We start from the raw sequence: 15495 nt of genomic DNA on the forward strand, positions 1-15495 counted from the left end.
CACAGCTAGTAAATGGGAGAGTGGGACTTGAACTCCAGACCTTGTGTGCTTTACCACTCTGCTCCCTCTTCCCTGCTCAGCTTCTGTGGCTTCAGGGGCATGGCCAGATTGACCCCTTTGCCCAGTGGAGTCAGGGATCACTGTAGCAGTAGGCCTTTGGGTGGGTGCCTTTAGAACTGGCAGATACAAAGATAAAGAACAAGCCTTGCGCTAATCACTTATATGGTCCTCACCCTGCCTGGATTTTCATGCCCTTTACATGCTAGTAGAAGTTGGGTAAAGTGAATGTTCAGGAGGCTGAAACCCTCCTCTCATTATCCTGAGGATGGGCATCCCCCCAGAGTGGGATGCTTTCCCAGCATTCCCCTTTGAACCCACCCTTGACAGAACAGCAGGGTCAGGGAGTCAGTTAGCTGCTGTCAGGGGGACCACCCTGATCCAGGGAATTGAGATTCCAGTGCTCTCAGGGATAAGCCCAGGGTCCTTTCGCCTCCCAGTGTCTCAGGGGAATTCCCTTAGGGAATCTTGACACCCTCACTCCCCAGCCCTAAGAAGACCTTTGACACCTACCTTCTGAGCCCAGGAGTCCTAGGGGAGGAGGGAGGAGGGCATTGCTGCCACCCACCAGGAAAAAAGATGCATCCTCACCTCTTTACTCCACCAAAGCCCAGAGAAGCTGGGTTCATCAGGGTTTCCCCCACACACGCTCAGTTCCTAGGAGAATGGGGGGCAAGTCGGGGAATTGAGGGAAGGAGGCAGGAGGGGCAGGCTGGCGGCTCTGAGCTTCTCCACGCAGCCCTCAGGGCCGGGTGCCTGGGCAGGAGGAGGGGGCAGAGCAGCTGCTGGCGATTTATTAAGCAGTCACGGAAAAATTGGTTTATAAATTAACAGCTGTTTTAACTTTAGGGCCTCTTCTTCAGGGAATGGAAGCAGCCGACTGGACCGGGATCGGAGTGTGTGTGAGGGCTGGTGGAGGGGGCGGCGGGCTCCGGCAGCTGGCATTCTTCGGGGGCAGCCTCAGCTGGCACCTCGGGGGGCACCAGGCAGTGGCCAGAGCAGGGGGTCTCCAGGTGCCCAGGGCGGAGGCTGCCCCCACTGTGGGCTGTCCGCTCGCTCACTCCTCAGCGGCAGCCTACCTGCGGGCGCCGGAGGGCAGGGACACCGCTGTACTCAGGTCTGCCACCAGAGGGCAGCAGCCTCCACACGTTGATTTCTGCTCCCCAATCCTATCCCGCCCCCCTCCCGCCCCCCACACTCCCCCCCCCCCCCCGCAGTGTGGGTCCAAACCGGTCCAACGCTGAGCAAGAGAGAAGCTGGTCCAATGCATGCAAGCACTCTTCTACTCGCCTATCCGGCTTGCTATAAAGGCGGCAGTACAGAGCGAGAACTCTGGAGTCAGACTGTCTCCTGTGAATCCTGTGAACCCTCTGGGCAAAAGTTCTGAGTCTCAGTTGCCTAATCTGTAAAATGGAATGATACTAATGAGGATTAAATGAGATAATACATATAAAAGGCCTATATCAGTGCCCAACACAGAGTAAATGCTCCATATATGTCACCCATTGACAATCTCTATGACTTTGTATTCACCCATCCATTCCTCAGTCCATCCCCCTACAGCACGTAATGCCTCCTGTATTCTGGGCGCTATGGCAGGCAGGTGATGATGCAAAGACAGATGGTGGGAGGGACACTTCTCAAAATAGTGTGTTAAGAGTTATGCAAAAGAGAATGTTTTGGGGTGATGAAAATGTTATCTGTGTTGTGACAGTGGTTATGTTGTTTAGAAATTTCAAAAACTCATAGAAATGTATATTTTAGGGGCTCCTGGGTGGCTCAGTTGGTTAAGTAGCCGACTCTTGATATGGCCTCAGGTCTTGTCTCAAGGTCCTAGTTCAAACCCTGTGTTGGGCTCTGTGCTGGGAGTGGAGCCTACTTAAGAAAGAAAAAGAAAGAAGAGAGGGGGGAAAGAGAAACCCCAGAAGACTCCGCAGTGAGCATGGGGTGGGAACTAGAGCTTGATCCCACAATCCTGAGATCACGGCCTGAGCTGAAACCAGAAGCCTGAGGCTTAACCAACTGCACCCCCAGGCGCCCCTAAATGTATATTTTGAAATGCTACATTTTATTGTATAAAAACTCTAATCCAATACAATTGAATTTTTTAAAAAGCACCCTATGTGAGTTTATTCAGTGGGCAAAGGGATGGGTGATGGATGAATGAATGAACGCATGTGTGAATATGTGTGAATGACTGTCTCAGATGATTGCCCACCTGTCCTGATACCACTGCTGTTCTGGCTGAGACGGTGCCCTTGCCCTCTCCTCTTCGTGTCCAAGGGTTTCTCCAGAGGCGGGCCTTGGAATTCGTCCCTCCTCCCTCTCCTGTTTCCCCACTACCAGCTTGGGCAGGAAAAGATGCCCCAGTGTGCCCAGCTAGGGCTCCCCGGCTGCTCGAAGGTTGGTTCCCAGGGCTTCCGGGACCTCCCTTCCAGCTGCCACATGCCAACCCGGCCAGCTCTGCTCAGCTCCGTGGTGCCAAGGTCACGGGTGTGATGCCCAGCTACAGACCCACAGTGCCAGCCGCTCAGCTGCCCAAACCCTGGCCGACTCCGCCACCTGCTGGCCCTTTATGGAACCGCACCCCTGAACTTCAGGGAAGCTGGAACGGCCTGCAGACCTACCAGGAGTACAGCGCCGGACTGGGGGCTTTACTCGGTTTATCTTATCCAATCGTCACAGCTACCACGTGAGGTGGGCTTTGAAACACGAGGAAGCTAAGGCACAGAGAGGGTAAGAATTTTATCTAAGGTCACACAGCAAATTATAGATGCAAGTTTCCTACCCAGGTCTGTCCAACTCCCAGTGTATGTTCTGTCCACCTGACAGTGTCTTGCTTGGGGGAAGGGAGGGAATATTCTTGATCATCCGCTCTCCCCAACTCCCAGAAGGGAGGCAAAGGCCTCACACTTCCCTTCCAGATTCACCTTCCAGAAAAGGGGAATGTAGTGCCTCTTGTATGCCTTGTATGCGGGGCACCGTGGCAGCAACCAGGCAATGATGTGAAGAGACTCCATGAGAAGGACATGTCTCAAAATAGTGTGTTTAGACCTATGACACATTAATAGACACACTACAATTTTTTCTTAAAGATTTATTTATCTCTTTATTCAGAGAGAGCGAAAGAGAGGCAGAGACACAGGCAGAGAGAGAAGCAGGCTCCATGCAGGGAGCCCGACTTGGGACTCGATCCCCAGTCTCCAGGATCACACCCCGGGCTGCAGGCAGCACTAAACCGCTGCACCACCGGGGCTGCCCTACACTACAATTTTTATTTCTGTCTGTCCAAGCAGAAAGACCCGTAGTTCAATCAGAGTTAAGTCAAACAAGGTCTTGATTTTGTTTCTTGGACCCAACTGCCTGTGCTTCTAACTCAAGAATAATAACCGAGGAGTGGCACATTATTTTTACATCTCATTTGCATATGATTAATTCTAAGTCAAAGAGAATGGAGGTCACCCTGGCCCCTTGCTTCTCAGCGCCCCCTCCACCATGCGCCAGACCCTGGCCACAGCTTCCAGATCCCACGGGGCTCCCCCACTCTCACTAGTCCTACCCCCCTCCCCTTGCCCCTGACCACATCCCCCCAGCTCCCAGAAGTCCCATTCCCTTCCTCCTCTGTCACCCACGCAGCCCCCGCCACCTGGCCGCCCACCTGAAAAACTTTTCCCCAAGTTCTTGAGAAGTCGCGTAGGATCCAGGAGAGAAAAATCAAAGTAATAAAACCTCATTTAATTCCTCACGGAGGGCAGAGCTGTGAGCTGCAATTATCTTAATGCTGAGCTATTTTTACTCTCTTTCCATCTCTGTCTCCTGCCTCTCTCCATGGTGAGGCTTTCTTTCTCCCTTTGTCTCTCCATCTCTCTCCCATGTGTTTTCTCTGTCTCTTTTCACTTTTTCCTGCCTCCCCACCTTCTCTCTCTCACCTCTCTTCTCTGCCATCCTTCTTCCCTTCCTCCTCCTTCCTGTCTGTCCCCTATGCTTGTTCCTCTGTCAGCCAGGCTTCCCCACCCCTCCTGGCCCAGGTTTTGCAGCCAGAGCTGTGCAGACCTGGACAAAGGCTGGGGAAAGAGGGTACAGACCCTCCCCTTCACTCCAAGATCATCCCCATCGTCCAGGCCTACTCTGAGGGAGAGCCTGGATCAGGGGAACTTTTCCCTCATGGCCTCCCTGAGTGAGTGCCAATCCTTTTGGCAGCACCTTCATAGAGGAGTCCTCCCTGGTCACATGAGCCTAGTCGAGGGCCTTTTCACCCTGAGGGGCTCGGAGTTGTGGCTGGTGGTGATGCCTCTCTGTCCCTGGCCTCTTGTCACCCACTCAGCTGTCCTCTGTCCCCTTCACCCCGCTCCAGGACTTTCCTGCTTCCCCGGGCACTGGAAACCACAGGCCATTCCCCCTCACCTTGGCTGAGCAGCTTGGCTCGGGGCTGTACCTTTCCGGTGCCACTTCTGACTTCCAGGACCTCCTTATTTACCCCCTCAAGGCACTATCAAAGTTGCTCTTTGCCACTCCCCAGCACGCTCCACCTGGAAAAGGGGTCTAGGCCACACCAGGGGCTGCCACAGATGCCCACACCCTGGGGTCACAACCTGGCATCTGGCTGTTTGCCTGACAAGCATCTAAGTCAACAAACACGGTGGGTTTTGAACCAGGCCTGGGATCGGGGGAATGGATCTGAGTGGCCAGGACTCCCAGCTGCTAGAAGCAAAGCTTGGTTCTCCTGCCCCCCTCTGGGTGACACATCACGCCCTTGACCCCATTTTCACAAGACTCCTCTGGTCTCTTGCTCCCTTCTGCCAAGGACCCAGCATGCCAGGGCTAGGAGTGGAAAAGTTGCTGGAGGGGGCGGGGCGGGGGAGTGGTCCTGCCTGTTCCAGGTCTGAGTGTGACCAGGAGAAAAGGCAGCCAACACAAACAGAGCCCCAGGAAGACACACGCTTATGTACACGTCTACTACACATGCACCCTCTCGGCGCTACAGAGAAGTATTCAGATGCTCACCCAGAGGCCTGCAACGATACTCAGGGCCTGGACAGATAAACAGGGACACTCTAACCCATAGGGCCAGCTCCTCCCTTTTCCCTTCCAGAGACACACAAACGCCTCTGCAGAAAGAGAGGCTCACACCTCAGAAATGAGCACACACACCTCTCCCCTTAGCTCTGCTCCTGAATGCACCAAACTCACACACACGTGATGGCACGTGTACTGGTACAGGCAGCCCCCCAACTCTGTCCCCCCGGGCTGGCTCTGTCTCCCCCGCTTTAGATCCTGGGAGAAAAGACAGGAGACACGTGAGCCCAGGGTACATCAGGGCAGGGACACATCACCCCCCCCCCGCCCCCCAGGATCACAACCTCATCCTCCTCTTCTGCACAGGCTAGAGCTGTGGATACAGCCCCTCCACCCCCTGCAAGCTGCCACACACCAGCCCATCACCTTGACAGCCTCTGACATCCTCCCCCACACCCACACCCTCCCCCAGCACACAGTCTTCCCACACCCTGCCACTCACACCCGCATCTTTGACACTCTGACACACTTACTCACATAGACTCACACACACTCATGCCACACGGAACCCCCCCACACACACACACTCCCTAGCTACAGGCACCACAGGACCCTGGCACTCACACACACTCCCTGCCATGATGACTGACACGTGTCCTCCCACACACACCCGCTCTTTCACACTCGCTGACTCTCCAGGACACCCCCATTCACAGCGTGACATGCTGATGGTAGTTTCTCTCGAGGACCTTCCAGGCCTCCTCGTGAAACTCCAAGGACCCAGGCCACGAAGGGTTAAAGCCAGAGTCCCGTCTCGCCGCGGCCCCTCTCCCCCCCACCCCCTCGGCCTCCCCCCATTATCCTCCCTGCTGGACTCCATCAATAATGCAGCTTCAAGTTCTCGGGAGACGGCAGGGGGCCCCCAGCCGGCTCCCCGGGTCCGGGCTCACACTCCGCACCCTCCTCCCGGCCCCGGGAGAACACGGTTCTCGGTGCTCATTGGCCACTTCCCTCTGGGCCCTCCCACCGAGCCCCCGGGCGCCAGTCCCAGGCGGAGGGGACGGGCCGGGGGACCCCGAGGCTGGGGCCAGAGGGTGAGACCTGGGGGGACGGCGAGCGGCTGACACAGACCGAATCGCGGCGAGAGGGAGGGAGGGGCAGGGAGGCGGAGACACCCCAGAGACCCTCCGGGAGAGCGAGCGAGGGAAGGAGCGAGAGGCGAGACTCCGGGCGAGGGAGCGAGCCCGCGAGCGGGAGCCCAGGCTGCAGGCGCCCGGGGACCCGCGCAGGGGGCGCGGCGGGAGCCCGAGGGCCGGGAGCCGGGAGCCGCGAGCCGGGGGCGCTGCGAGCCGGCGCGACCCCCTCCCGCTCGCCGCCCTCCCCTCGCCGCGCGCGGTATTTTTATCTGAGCGTGAGCCGCTCGCCTCCCCCTCGCCGCGCACAGCCCGCGCTCGCCGCCGCGCCCGAGCAGCGCCGGGGAGCCGAGCCGCGACCGCCGCCCGGGACCCCTGCGCGCGCCCCAGCCCCGCCGGCCACCCCGCCCGCCATGGACCCTAAGGACCGCAAGAAGATCCAGTTCTCGGTGCCCGCGCCCCCCAGCCAGCTCGACCCCCGCCAGGTGGAGATGGTAAGGGGCCGCGCCTCCCCCCGCGCCCCCCGCAGCGCCCCTCCCAACACCGGCCCCCCGGGCTCCTCCCGCGGCGGGGCGCTGCCGGGGCCGGCCCGGCCCGGGGGTGGGGGGAGACGCGGCGTCTCGGGCCACCTCGGACACGCGGGGGCGCGGGGCCGCGCGTGAAGTTAGCTGCGCGCTCGGGCAACTTTTTCCCGGGGCCGCAGGAAGCCGGGCGGAGAGCGTCGCGGCAGGGCAGGGCCGTCCCGGGCCAACCCCAGGGCGGGGGGACGGTGCCCCGGCCCCTGCACGGCGGCTGGCCTCCTGCCCCGGGCGCCCACCGCGACCGCGGCGCCCCGGCCCGGCCGGAGCCGGAGGAGGTGAGACCCGGTGCACTGACCCGCTGCACGGAACCGACCCCCGCCCCGCCGCCCCGCGCTCTGCCCCCCTCGGGTCCCGCGTGTGCGCCGGGACCGGGCCGCCAGGGGCTCGTTCCCACCTCCTCCTGCTGCCAGGCCCTCCGTGGAGCCGCAACATCGGGGTGGGGGCGACCGGTCCTCGCCGAAGCCAGACCTCTTCACAGAGTCCCGAGTTCTCTGCAGAGCCTTCCTGGGGGTCGAGAGGCCTCCAAAGGTGGTGGGAGTGGACGGAGGGAAAGAAGAGGGCCCGCCCCCCCCCCCCCCCCAAGTAGCACGTTCACTTGTTGCTGGGCTGCAGCTGACACCCAGCAGAGCAGTGAGAGTGGGGCCAAGTCACCTGGGGGAGAGATGGGGGGGTTATGGGGAGGGGGAGGTTGGGTCCTGGGCCTAAGCAGCTTTGGGTCTGGAGGGCAGTTTGGAGAGCTTGGCAGGGGGGGGGCGGGTGGCAGTTTCAGCTTCATTCACCTGATTCTCTTTGTGCATTTCCCTGGAGCTCAGAGGGGACCTAATTAACTGACAGTTGGTCTGATTGCCAAGCCCCAAGCGGGGGTGGGTTGGGGGGGTGGGGGGGGCAGCTACTGGGAGTGCTCAGTGCCTCCCCTGCCCCACCCTCTCACTATTCAGTTTGGCTCATGGACCAAGGAGGGCAACTTTTTTGTTTTTTTTTTATGAGCACTGGGCCAAGAGTTTTACAGCCTGAGAGAAACTGCTAGTGAAACATAGCCTTCCAGGGACACCTCCAGGACCTGGTGGGTCTGGGGCTCGGGCGCACACCTGAGCCTCCATGTGAGGTTGCAGGTGTCTGCAGAGCCCTGGCTCAGCCTCCCTCTGCAGTGGGATCCAGTTTCTTTGGAGCCCTTGAGCTGACCTTAGGTGGGCAGGGCCACGTGGGTCCCATGGCCTGTGGGGCATCTTCCACAGCCAGCTTCTGCTCCTGAGGTCTGATATCTACAAAAGCAGGAGAGGATGGGCCTCCTTGATAGGGAAAGATAGAAATGGAGATGCCCATTCTGGAGGAGCCATGGAATGGGATAGGCATGGGCTAGAAGTCAGTGATGGGCTTTTCTCCTCCTTTCTCTGCTGTGATGAGCTGTGTGGCATTGAGCTCTTGGCTGAACCTCTTTGAACCCTGGGTTTTCACCTCTGTAAAATGAGGGGGTTGGGTGATCTATGGAGTTCCTTTCAGCTCTGACAGTCTTTGATTTAAAGGTTCCCTGAGGATTTCAAAGCACTGTTTGTTCCCTGCTGCCTGGGGGATGGGGGTGCAGGTGTCTCTCCTGCTCTCCCCCTCCCTTCACTTCTTTCTCCATCTCCTTAGATCCGTCGCAGGAGACCAACCCCTGCCATGCTCTTCCGGCTTTCAGAGCACTCCTCTCCAGGTGGGCCCTTCCCTGCCATCCCAGCCCTGGCCCCACCCTAACTCCCATGTCTTCTTGGGGCCCTTGCCAAAGTCCCATGAGTAGGAGACTGAGTGGAAGATGAGGAGGGTGGGTAAGGTCTGGGAGGCCAACTCTGCTGGGTTCATGTATTAACCAGGCACCTTCCAACACCCAGAAGGAAAGGGCACACTTTCCCTTTCCCCAGAGCTTGAGCCTTTGGGGAAAGTAATTCAGATTCTCTTTCTCTCTTCCCTCTCCTCCCCGTCCTCTCTCTTCTTCTCTCGGTTTCCCTTGGTTCATTGGTGGCCTCTCTCAGAGGAGGAGGCCTCCCCTCACCAGGTGAGTTTCCAGGGGCAGCTGGAAGGAGGGATGCTGAGGGCCCTTTGTGGTAGGCTGGACAGGATTATTCCCCACTGGCACAGGGGGCCACCCCTGAGGACACATTAGCATATCAACTGGCACCTTGGTAAGAGTGTCTGGTGCCAGGGTTCCACCAATACCTACGCCTCTGCCCTTGTCTTTCCTCCGCTTGGACTCTGGCTGGGCCTCTGGATTCTGGCCTGAGCCAGGCCACAGCTTCTGGGGGACCCTCCTAGAGCAGGACCTGAGGGGTGGCAGTGCCTGGACCCATCAGTGTCAGCGGAGGCTAGAGTGGTTGGCTTGGGTTGCCAGGGCTGGGGTGGAATGAAGGAAGGGTGAAGGGAGGGGCCTCTGGTGAGCCTATTTAACCTAGCACTTACCCTGGCAGAGAGCTTCAGGAGAGGGGCACCACCTCAAGTCGAAGAGACCCAACCCATGTGCCTACACACCCCCCTCGCTGAAAGGTACTATTCCCCCTACCCCTACCCCGCCATTAGTCTGGCTGGCCCCTTGACCCCTGGAACTGGGCTGACAGTGGGGGAGGGAGGTGAAGTGTGGAGCATTTGTCAGTGGGGAAAGATTGGCTTCTGTACTCCAACCACTAGTTAGGGACCAGCTCTTTTTAAATTCATCCTTGTAGAGAAGGGGCCTAGAGGCTGAAAGGGGTGGCCCTGGGCCTTATAATCAGGTTGCAGGGTTGAAAGAAAAGAAATGGCTGCCCTAAGTGGCAAGTATCATCAATGCAAAGACATTCAGCTCTGTTCCTCCTCTTTGTAAGTGTGTGCCAGACCACTTTCCCCACCCACCGTCCCTCCCCAGCGGGAGCACTTTCCCCAGGTGCAGCACTGGCTCCCCTCTCCCACTGGCATATATTTGCACAGGTCAGCAAACTGGACACTTCTCGAGTCCTGCTTCTTTCTACATTAAAATACAAGTCTTTCCTATAGTACTCATTTGCTTTGTGTGCCAGGCCTCACTGGTGGCATTGGGCAAAATCGGAGGAGTGAGTTTATGTGCTGCCAAAGTGAGCACAAATTGGAGTAAGATTTAGCCCAGACCCTCTTGGGGCCTTTTGCTTCAGAGGGTCCTCGGTGAGTTACAGAGGAGAGGCTGGTTAAGCCTGGATTTGAAGGATGAGGAGGGATTCAACAGGCAGGCAAGGCATGGAAGGACATTCCAGGAAGAGGAAAGGCCCTGGGCACAGGGAGAGGAGGTATGAAATCACAGAGTCTCTTGAGTCAGCCCGGAGACTTGGCTTCCGGCGGGGAGGCAGGCAGTGGAGATGGGGTATGGGAAGGATCTCTAACTAACTAAGCCAAAGGAAGCCTTCCACACACACCCCCAACCTCAGCTCTGGCCTGAGGCTCTTCCTGCCCAGGGTGGGAGGAGATGGGAAGGGCTGCTGTGAGCTCCCAATGGGCTGGGTTTAATGAGTTCTCGGCATGAGCCAAGGTCAACAGGCACACCTGTCAGCCTACCTGTCAGCCTGCCTGCCAGGGTTAGGAGCAGAGAGGAGAGGCTGGGAGGAGAAGAGAGAAGGCCAAGGGCATCCTGTCTCGCCCCAGGAGAGAAAGAGGAAGGGACAGTCTGTGGGCAGCGGGTATGGCATGTAGAAGGACTCCCCACCTGTGGGGATGTGGGGTAAGGCCAGCCCCCAAAGGAGGCACAGGGGGGTGGTGGCATCTTCTCTGAGAGAACAGAAGATCTCCCTCCCCCCTACTCTGGGCTGGGGAGGGCAGGAGTGGTGGTGAGGAGCGAGAACAGTCCCTCGAACTCTTGGTCACGAGCCTGGGGCCGAAGGCTGGGGTGAAGAGGTTAGGGCCAAGGTGCTTCCTGGGCATCCTGCAAGGGCTAGAAGTTTGCTCCCACTGCCATTGCCCCTTTGGGCCGCACCGTAGCCCAGTCTATGTTGGGAGAGGTGGGGCAGTCTGGGCCTTCTGGCTTCAAAAGAGAGACTTGTACTGGGGAAGTCCAGGGCCCCAGAAATGGGGACAGATAGAGAAGAAGACAGCTGGGAGGGCCAGGGAGAGACCCCAGAGAGCCCAGAGAGGCATGAGGGGAGGCGCCGGGCACAGGCACTCAAGGGCACCAGCATATCTATTGTCATAATCCTCAGAAATTAAACTCTCCTCCCCCAACCAGGGGGAGGGCGGGTGCTCTAGCTGCCACCTCCTCTCTTCCCTTCCCCCCAACCCTCAGAGGACCCTTCTGTCCCTGGAGGGCACTGTTTTGCAGGCTTCGGCCCCTTTCTGGGCAAGGGACAGCTCCTGTTAGGGTTGGGGCTTTGTAAGAGGAACAGCTAATGGCCTCCAGGGGAAAGGTGGACAACACTGAGCTTGAGCTGGGGGGACTCTCTGAGGCCGAGCTCTCTCACACTTGGCTCAAGGTGAAGCTCTGCCGCGTCCCCAAGGCCAGGGCAGGGCGGTTTATTGCATTTTTATTGCCTGGCTAGCTTACCCAAAGCCAGCGGGAGGCACTGGGCTGGGAGCCTGGGGCAGGGCGGGGCGGTGGGCACACACAATGCACCCTCTGTCCCTGTCCCAAGTTGGCAGGAGCGTGGTGCCCTGTTCATTGCACCAGAGGTTTCCAGCCTGGATCTACCCCTCTGGGCTTTCTGAGGCGGGGGTGGGGGGGGAGTGGGGGTGCCTGCCTACTGAGAAGGAGCAGGAGCAGAAGTAGGAGCAGGAGCAGGAGCAGGAGCAGGAGCAACCCCAGCCCCTTGCTTGTCAGCTTCCTGTCTGTGAGCTGTGAGTTCTGCTGCCCAAATGCTCTTAAATCCCACCAGCTCCTGGTGCCCCTGCTGCCTCTGCCCCAGCCACTCCTCAGAGCATCCCCTCTACCCCTGCCATTCCCCCAGAATCCCCCAGCCCTGGCCCCTTTCTCCTAACTCCCTGGGCCTTTCCATCTCTTGGAGACTTCTCCCCAGCTGCCCACACTGTTCCTTTCCTGGGCCCTATCCCAGCAGGCCTTGGTGGTGTTGGGGGGGTGGGTGGTGTTTGCTGCTTTCTAGGTCACCACAGAGGGAGCTGGAAGCTTGGGGATGTGGGTCAAGATTGTGGGGGCTGCGTCTGAGCACGGCACATCCTCAGGCACAACTTCACTGGCTGGAGACCGTTATATTCTCTGTCTCTGAATTGTTCCTGCCTCAGAACCTGGGGCAAAAATGTGTGGAGTGGCATCTCTGACAGGGGCAGAGCCAGGGAGTGGGTACCGAGCCCGGCACAGAGAGGGGGACAGGATCAGGGTAAGCAATGAGCCCTGGGCGGTCTGAGCACCCTGCTAGAAACTAAACCCATAGGCCCTGGCCCCATGGGTACTGTGCCTTCTACTGGGGCTGTAGCTGGTGGACACTGTCTCCAGTGCCGGGTCCTTGGCGAAGCAAGCTCCCCAGTCATGGAATGTTAAGCTGCTGCTGCTGTACCTGCCTGGTCTTGTCTTGTTTGGCACCCTATGGTTCGAGGGAGCTGCCTGGTGCCAGCCTCTGAGGAGGTCTGCATCACCGGACAACCTAGGAGCCAAACGTGATTAAGGATCTAACCCCTGCTGCTTCTGCCCTGGTATGGCCCCCAGCAGACTGGCCTGTGACATTTTATTTTATTTTATTTATTTTATTTTATTTTATTTTATTTATTTTATTTTAGATTTTATTTATTTACTAGAGAGCAAGCACAAGCAGAGGGGCGGCAGAGGGAGAGGGAGAAAGAGAGGGGGAAGCAGACTCTCTGCTGAGCAGGGAGCCAGATGTGGGGCTGTGTCCCAGGACCCTGGGACCATGACCTGAGCCGAAGGCAGATGGTTAGCCAACTGAGCCACCCAGGTGTCCCTGTTCTGTGACCTTTAGCTTTTGAATTAGACCTCTGAGGGGGTGAGCCATGGCCCAGGCTACAAGGAGGTTGGGGCTGGGCCACATGCCTCTCCAACTCCATGGGCTGCTTCTTGGCCTTGCTCACCCTTGCCTTCCGGGGTCCCCCTGTGCCAGCCGTGCAGCGTATTGCTGAGTCTCATCTGCAGTCCATCAGCAACCTGAGTGAGAACCAGGCCTCAGAGGAGGAGGATGAGCTGGGGGAGCTGCGGGAACTGGGCTACCCAAGAGAGGAAGATGAAGAGGAGGAGGAGGAGGATGACGACGATGAAGAGGAGGAGGAGGACAGCCAGGCTGAGGTCCTGAAGGGCAGCAGGGGGTCTGGTAAGCTGAAGGGGCGGAGGAGCCTGGGTGATACCAGCATGGGCTTGGCGGGGTCCTCCTTGAGAGTCCTGGGGCACCCCTCCCAGGTCGTTCTTCACACATGTAAACTACCATCACACGGTAAGGGCCTCCCCATCCTCCCACCCACAGGTGCCTTACCTGATGATACCAGGGCTGCCCCTATCCCAGTCAGGGTGTCCCTAGTAATTCCTCTCCTCCCTAAGAATTCTGGCAAGGCCACATGAGGTTTGAGGCTAGACCGAAGAGAAGACTTCCCATCTATGGCTGTGAAGGGGGTATGAGGAGGTGCAGAGATAGAGAACTAAGAGGCCCCAATGCCCTGTTACCTGTGTTTTTAAACGTAGGATGTGGATACTGCTGGGAGGCAAAGAGCTGGTTGCTAAGTCCTCCCCAGGACCCTGTGGCTGGTTCTCCCCAGTTTATTTCCTTGGCTGGAGGTGAGAGGGTGCCCTCTAGTGTCTAGATGGAGAATCCAGGATTCAAGAACCAACCTGGTCCTCTGCACTTCCAACCCCAACTGCCTGGGAAGAGAGGGGCCAAAGAGGGCCTACCGCTACAGAAGACCCCAGATCCAGAAATCTCCACACAGGGTCCCAAGGCCCAGAGAATTCCTAGGCAAAAGATCTCTGCTCTTCCCACGGCTATTTTTTAGCTATGGAAGGCTGTCACCATATCTATCCCTTCTGATGCACATAAAACTTTTTGGTCTCACTATTTATGGGGACGAAAAACAGTCGACCACCCCTGCCTGTAGACTTCAGCCCCTGCATCCAAACAAAATGCCTTGGACCTCCTCTCTGCATCTCTGGCAGTAGGGTGTCAACCCTGGAGCAAAAGCTCCTGTTGGAAGTTGAGTCAGCTCCCACTGAGACTCTTAAGACAGGTAAAGAGGAAGCAAGAGGAGACTCTTCCCTCTGAAAAAGCATCAGGGCAGAGAATCAAATGACAAGACTACCAAGGAGCAATGCCGGTTGCCACCACTCCTGGAGTGCCGCCTCTGGGCTGGTCAGCATATTAACTATTACCTTATTTAAGGCAATCTACAAAAAAAAAAAAAAAAAAAAAAAAGGCAATCTACACGTTTCCTCCTTACCGTCCCCTTCAGAGAGGCAATAACTTATAATAATCTAATAATAATCTATAATAATCTAACTCATATAGCTAGTCACTGGGAGCGCTATCTTGGTCCAGTGTTCTCTCCATTATACCATGATGCCCTCAGAAAACTTAGCCTCGGCCAGCAGGGAGCCTCAGCTCTTACTCCAGGACGCCTGAATGGTTACTCAGAGGCTATGTTTTAATCCCTTCATCCCCATCCCCAGCTGGGCAGAAGACAACTTGTGGCCAGGGTTTGGAAGGCCCCTGGGAGCGCCCACCCCCTCTGGATGAGCCCCAGAGAGATGGAAGTTCCAAAGAACAAGTGGAAGACCTGGCACTAAATGGTGAGGCGAGGTAGCGAAGGATGGGGAGGCGGGGCTGGGATTCTGTGGGCGTGGCCAAGCCCTGAGTCCCTCTCCTTGCCTTGCAGAGCCTGGGGAGGGGCCACAGCGCCCCACCCACCCCGAGCCTGGCACATAGGCACCCGGCCTTGCATCTCAGAAGGAAGTGGAGGGGGCATTGCTGTTCCCCAGAAACCCACTCTGCCCCCACCCTCTTTTGTACCCTTCCCCCTCATTCGCTAGGGCTGTGGCTTCTGACTTCTAGAAGACTTAAGGCTGGTCTGTGTTCGCTTGTTGCCCACCTTTGGCTGATGCCCAGACTCCCTGGGCACTTGCTGCCTGATGCCTACCCCTGCCAGTCATTCCCCCATTTACCCAGAGGGAGGCGAGATGTGAGAGAGTTTGCATTGGATAATCCAATAAGGGGGGGGGGCAAAGGTTTATCCGTCACAATTCTACTCCCCAGCCCCTTCTCCTGGGCACAAGAAACCCACAGGGCAGGACCCTAAGATCTGGGGAAGGAGGGTACTGAGAACCTGTATGTGCCCTTAGATCCTTCTCCATCCCCTCTCCAACGGGGGATTCCAAGTTACCACCCCTCTCTCTGGCTTCTACCAGGGCCCAGGATTCAGGCATCCTTCTCCTCAACCTCAACATTTTGGAAATCTTCCCCTTATCGCCCCTATGCCCCAGCCTGGGTGCCTGGAAGAGGGGACTAGCAGAGGCTGCTTTGTTGCGTTTTGTTTGTGCTTTGATGCCAGGAATGCTGCCTAGTATACGTCCTTAGGGGGGCACACGGTGGGGAAGCCAGGTTCTCCCTGTCCTCCAGCTGCTCTGCCCCCTTCCTCTCTTCCCTGATTCCAGGCCTTGAACCACTCCTGTGCCGTAATAAATAAATCTTTGTAAATAACTGTGCTGACACTTCTCTTTCAGGGGGGAGGAGAGGAAAGGGAAAATGGGTCCCCCTGTGTGGAAGACCTGGTTGGTGGCTACCTCAACCCTAGTGTCT

At 57.6% G+C, this 15495-nt stretch overlaps 1 protein-coding gene across 1 annotated transcript; it reads left to right on the forward strand.

Moving 5' to 3' along the window:
• Positions 1-6176: 6176 nt before the first annotated feature.
• PPP1R1B (protein phosphatase 1 regulatory inhibitor subunit 1B) lies at positions 6177-15396 on the forward strand. The gene is made up of 7 exons (XM_077853069.1): positions 6177-6700; positions 8420-8480; positions 8797-8819; positions 9229-9304; positions 12820-13026; positions 14370-14489; positions 14576-15396. Exons 1-7 carry the CDS (start codon positions 6620-6622, stop codon positions 14623-14625), a joined length of 618 nt encoding a protein of 205 aa, XP_077709195.1. The 5' UTR covers positions 6177-6619; the 3' UTR covers positions 14626-15396.
• The last annotated feature ends 99 nt before the right edge of the window (positions 15397-15495 follow it).

Source organism: Canis aureus, chromosome 16, assembly GCF_053574225.1.
Source record: "Canis aureus isolate CA01 chromosome 16, VMU_Caureus_v.1.0, whole genome shotgun sequence".
Taxonomy (NCBI): domain Eukaryota; kingdom Metazoa; phylum Chordata; class Mammalia; order Carnivora; family Canidae; genus Canis; species Canis aureus.

Bases quoted from the DNA above. Each gene is read 5' to 3' on its own strand.
- PPP1R1B (XM_077853069.1), top strand. From the start codon at position 6,620: ATGGACCCTAAGGACCGCAAGAAGATCCAGTTCTCGGTGCCCGCGCCC. The intron at 6,701-8,419 runs GTAAGGGGCCGC...CCATCTCCTTAG, and splicing joins ACCCCCGCCAGGTGGAGATG to ATCCGTCGCAGGAGACCAAC. The intron at 8,820-9,228 runs GTGAGTTTCCAG...TTACCCTGGCAG, and splicing joins AGGAGGCCTCCCCTCACCAG to AGAGCTTCAGGAGAGGGGCA.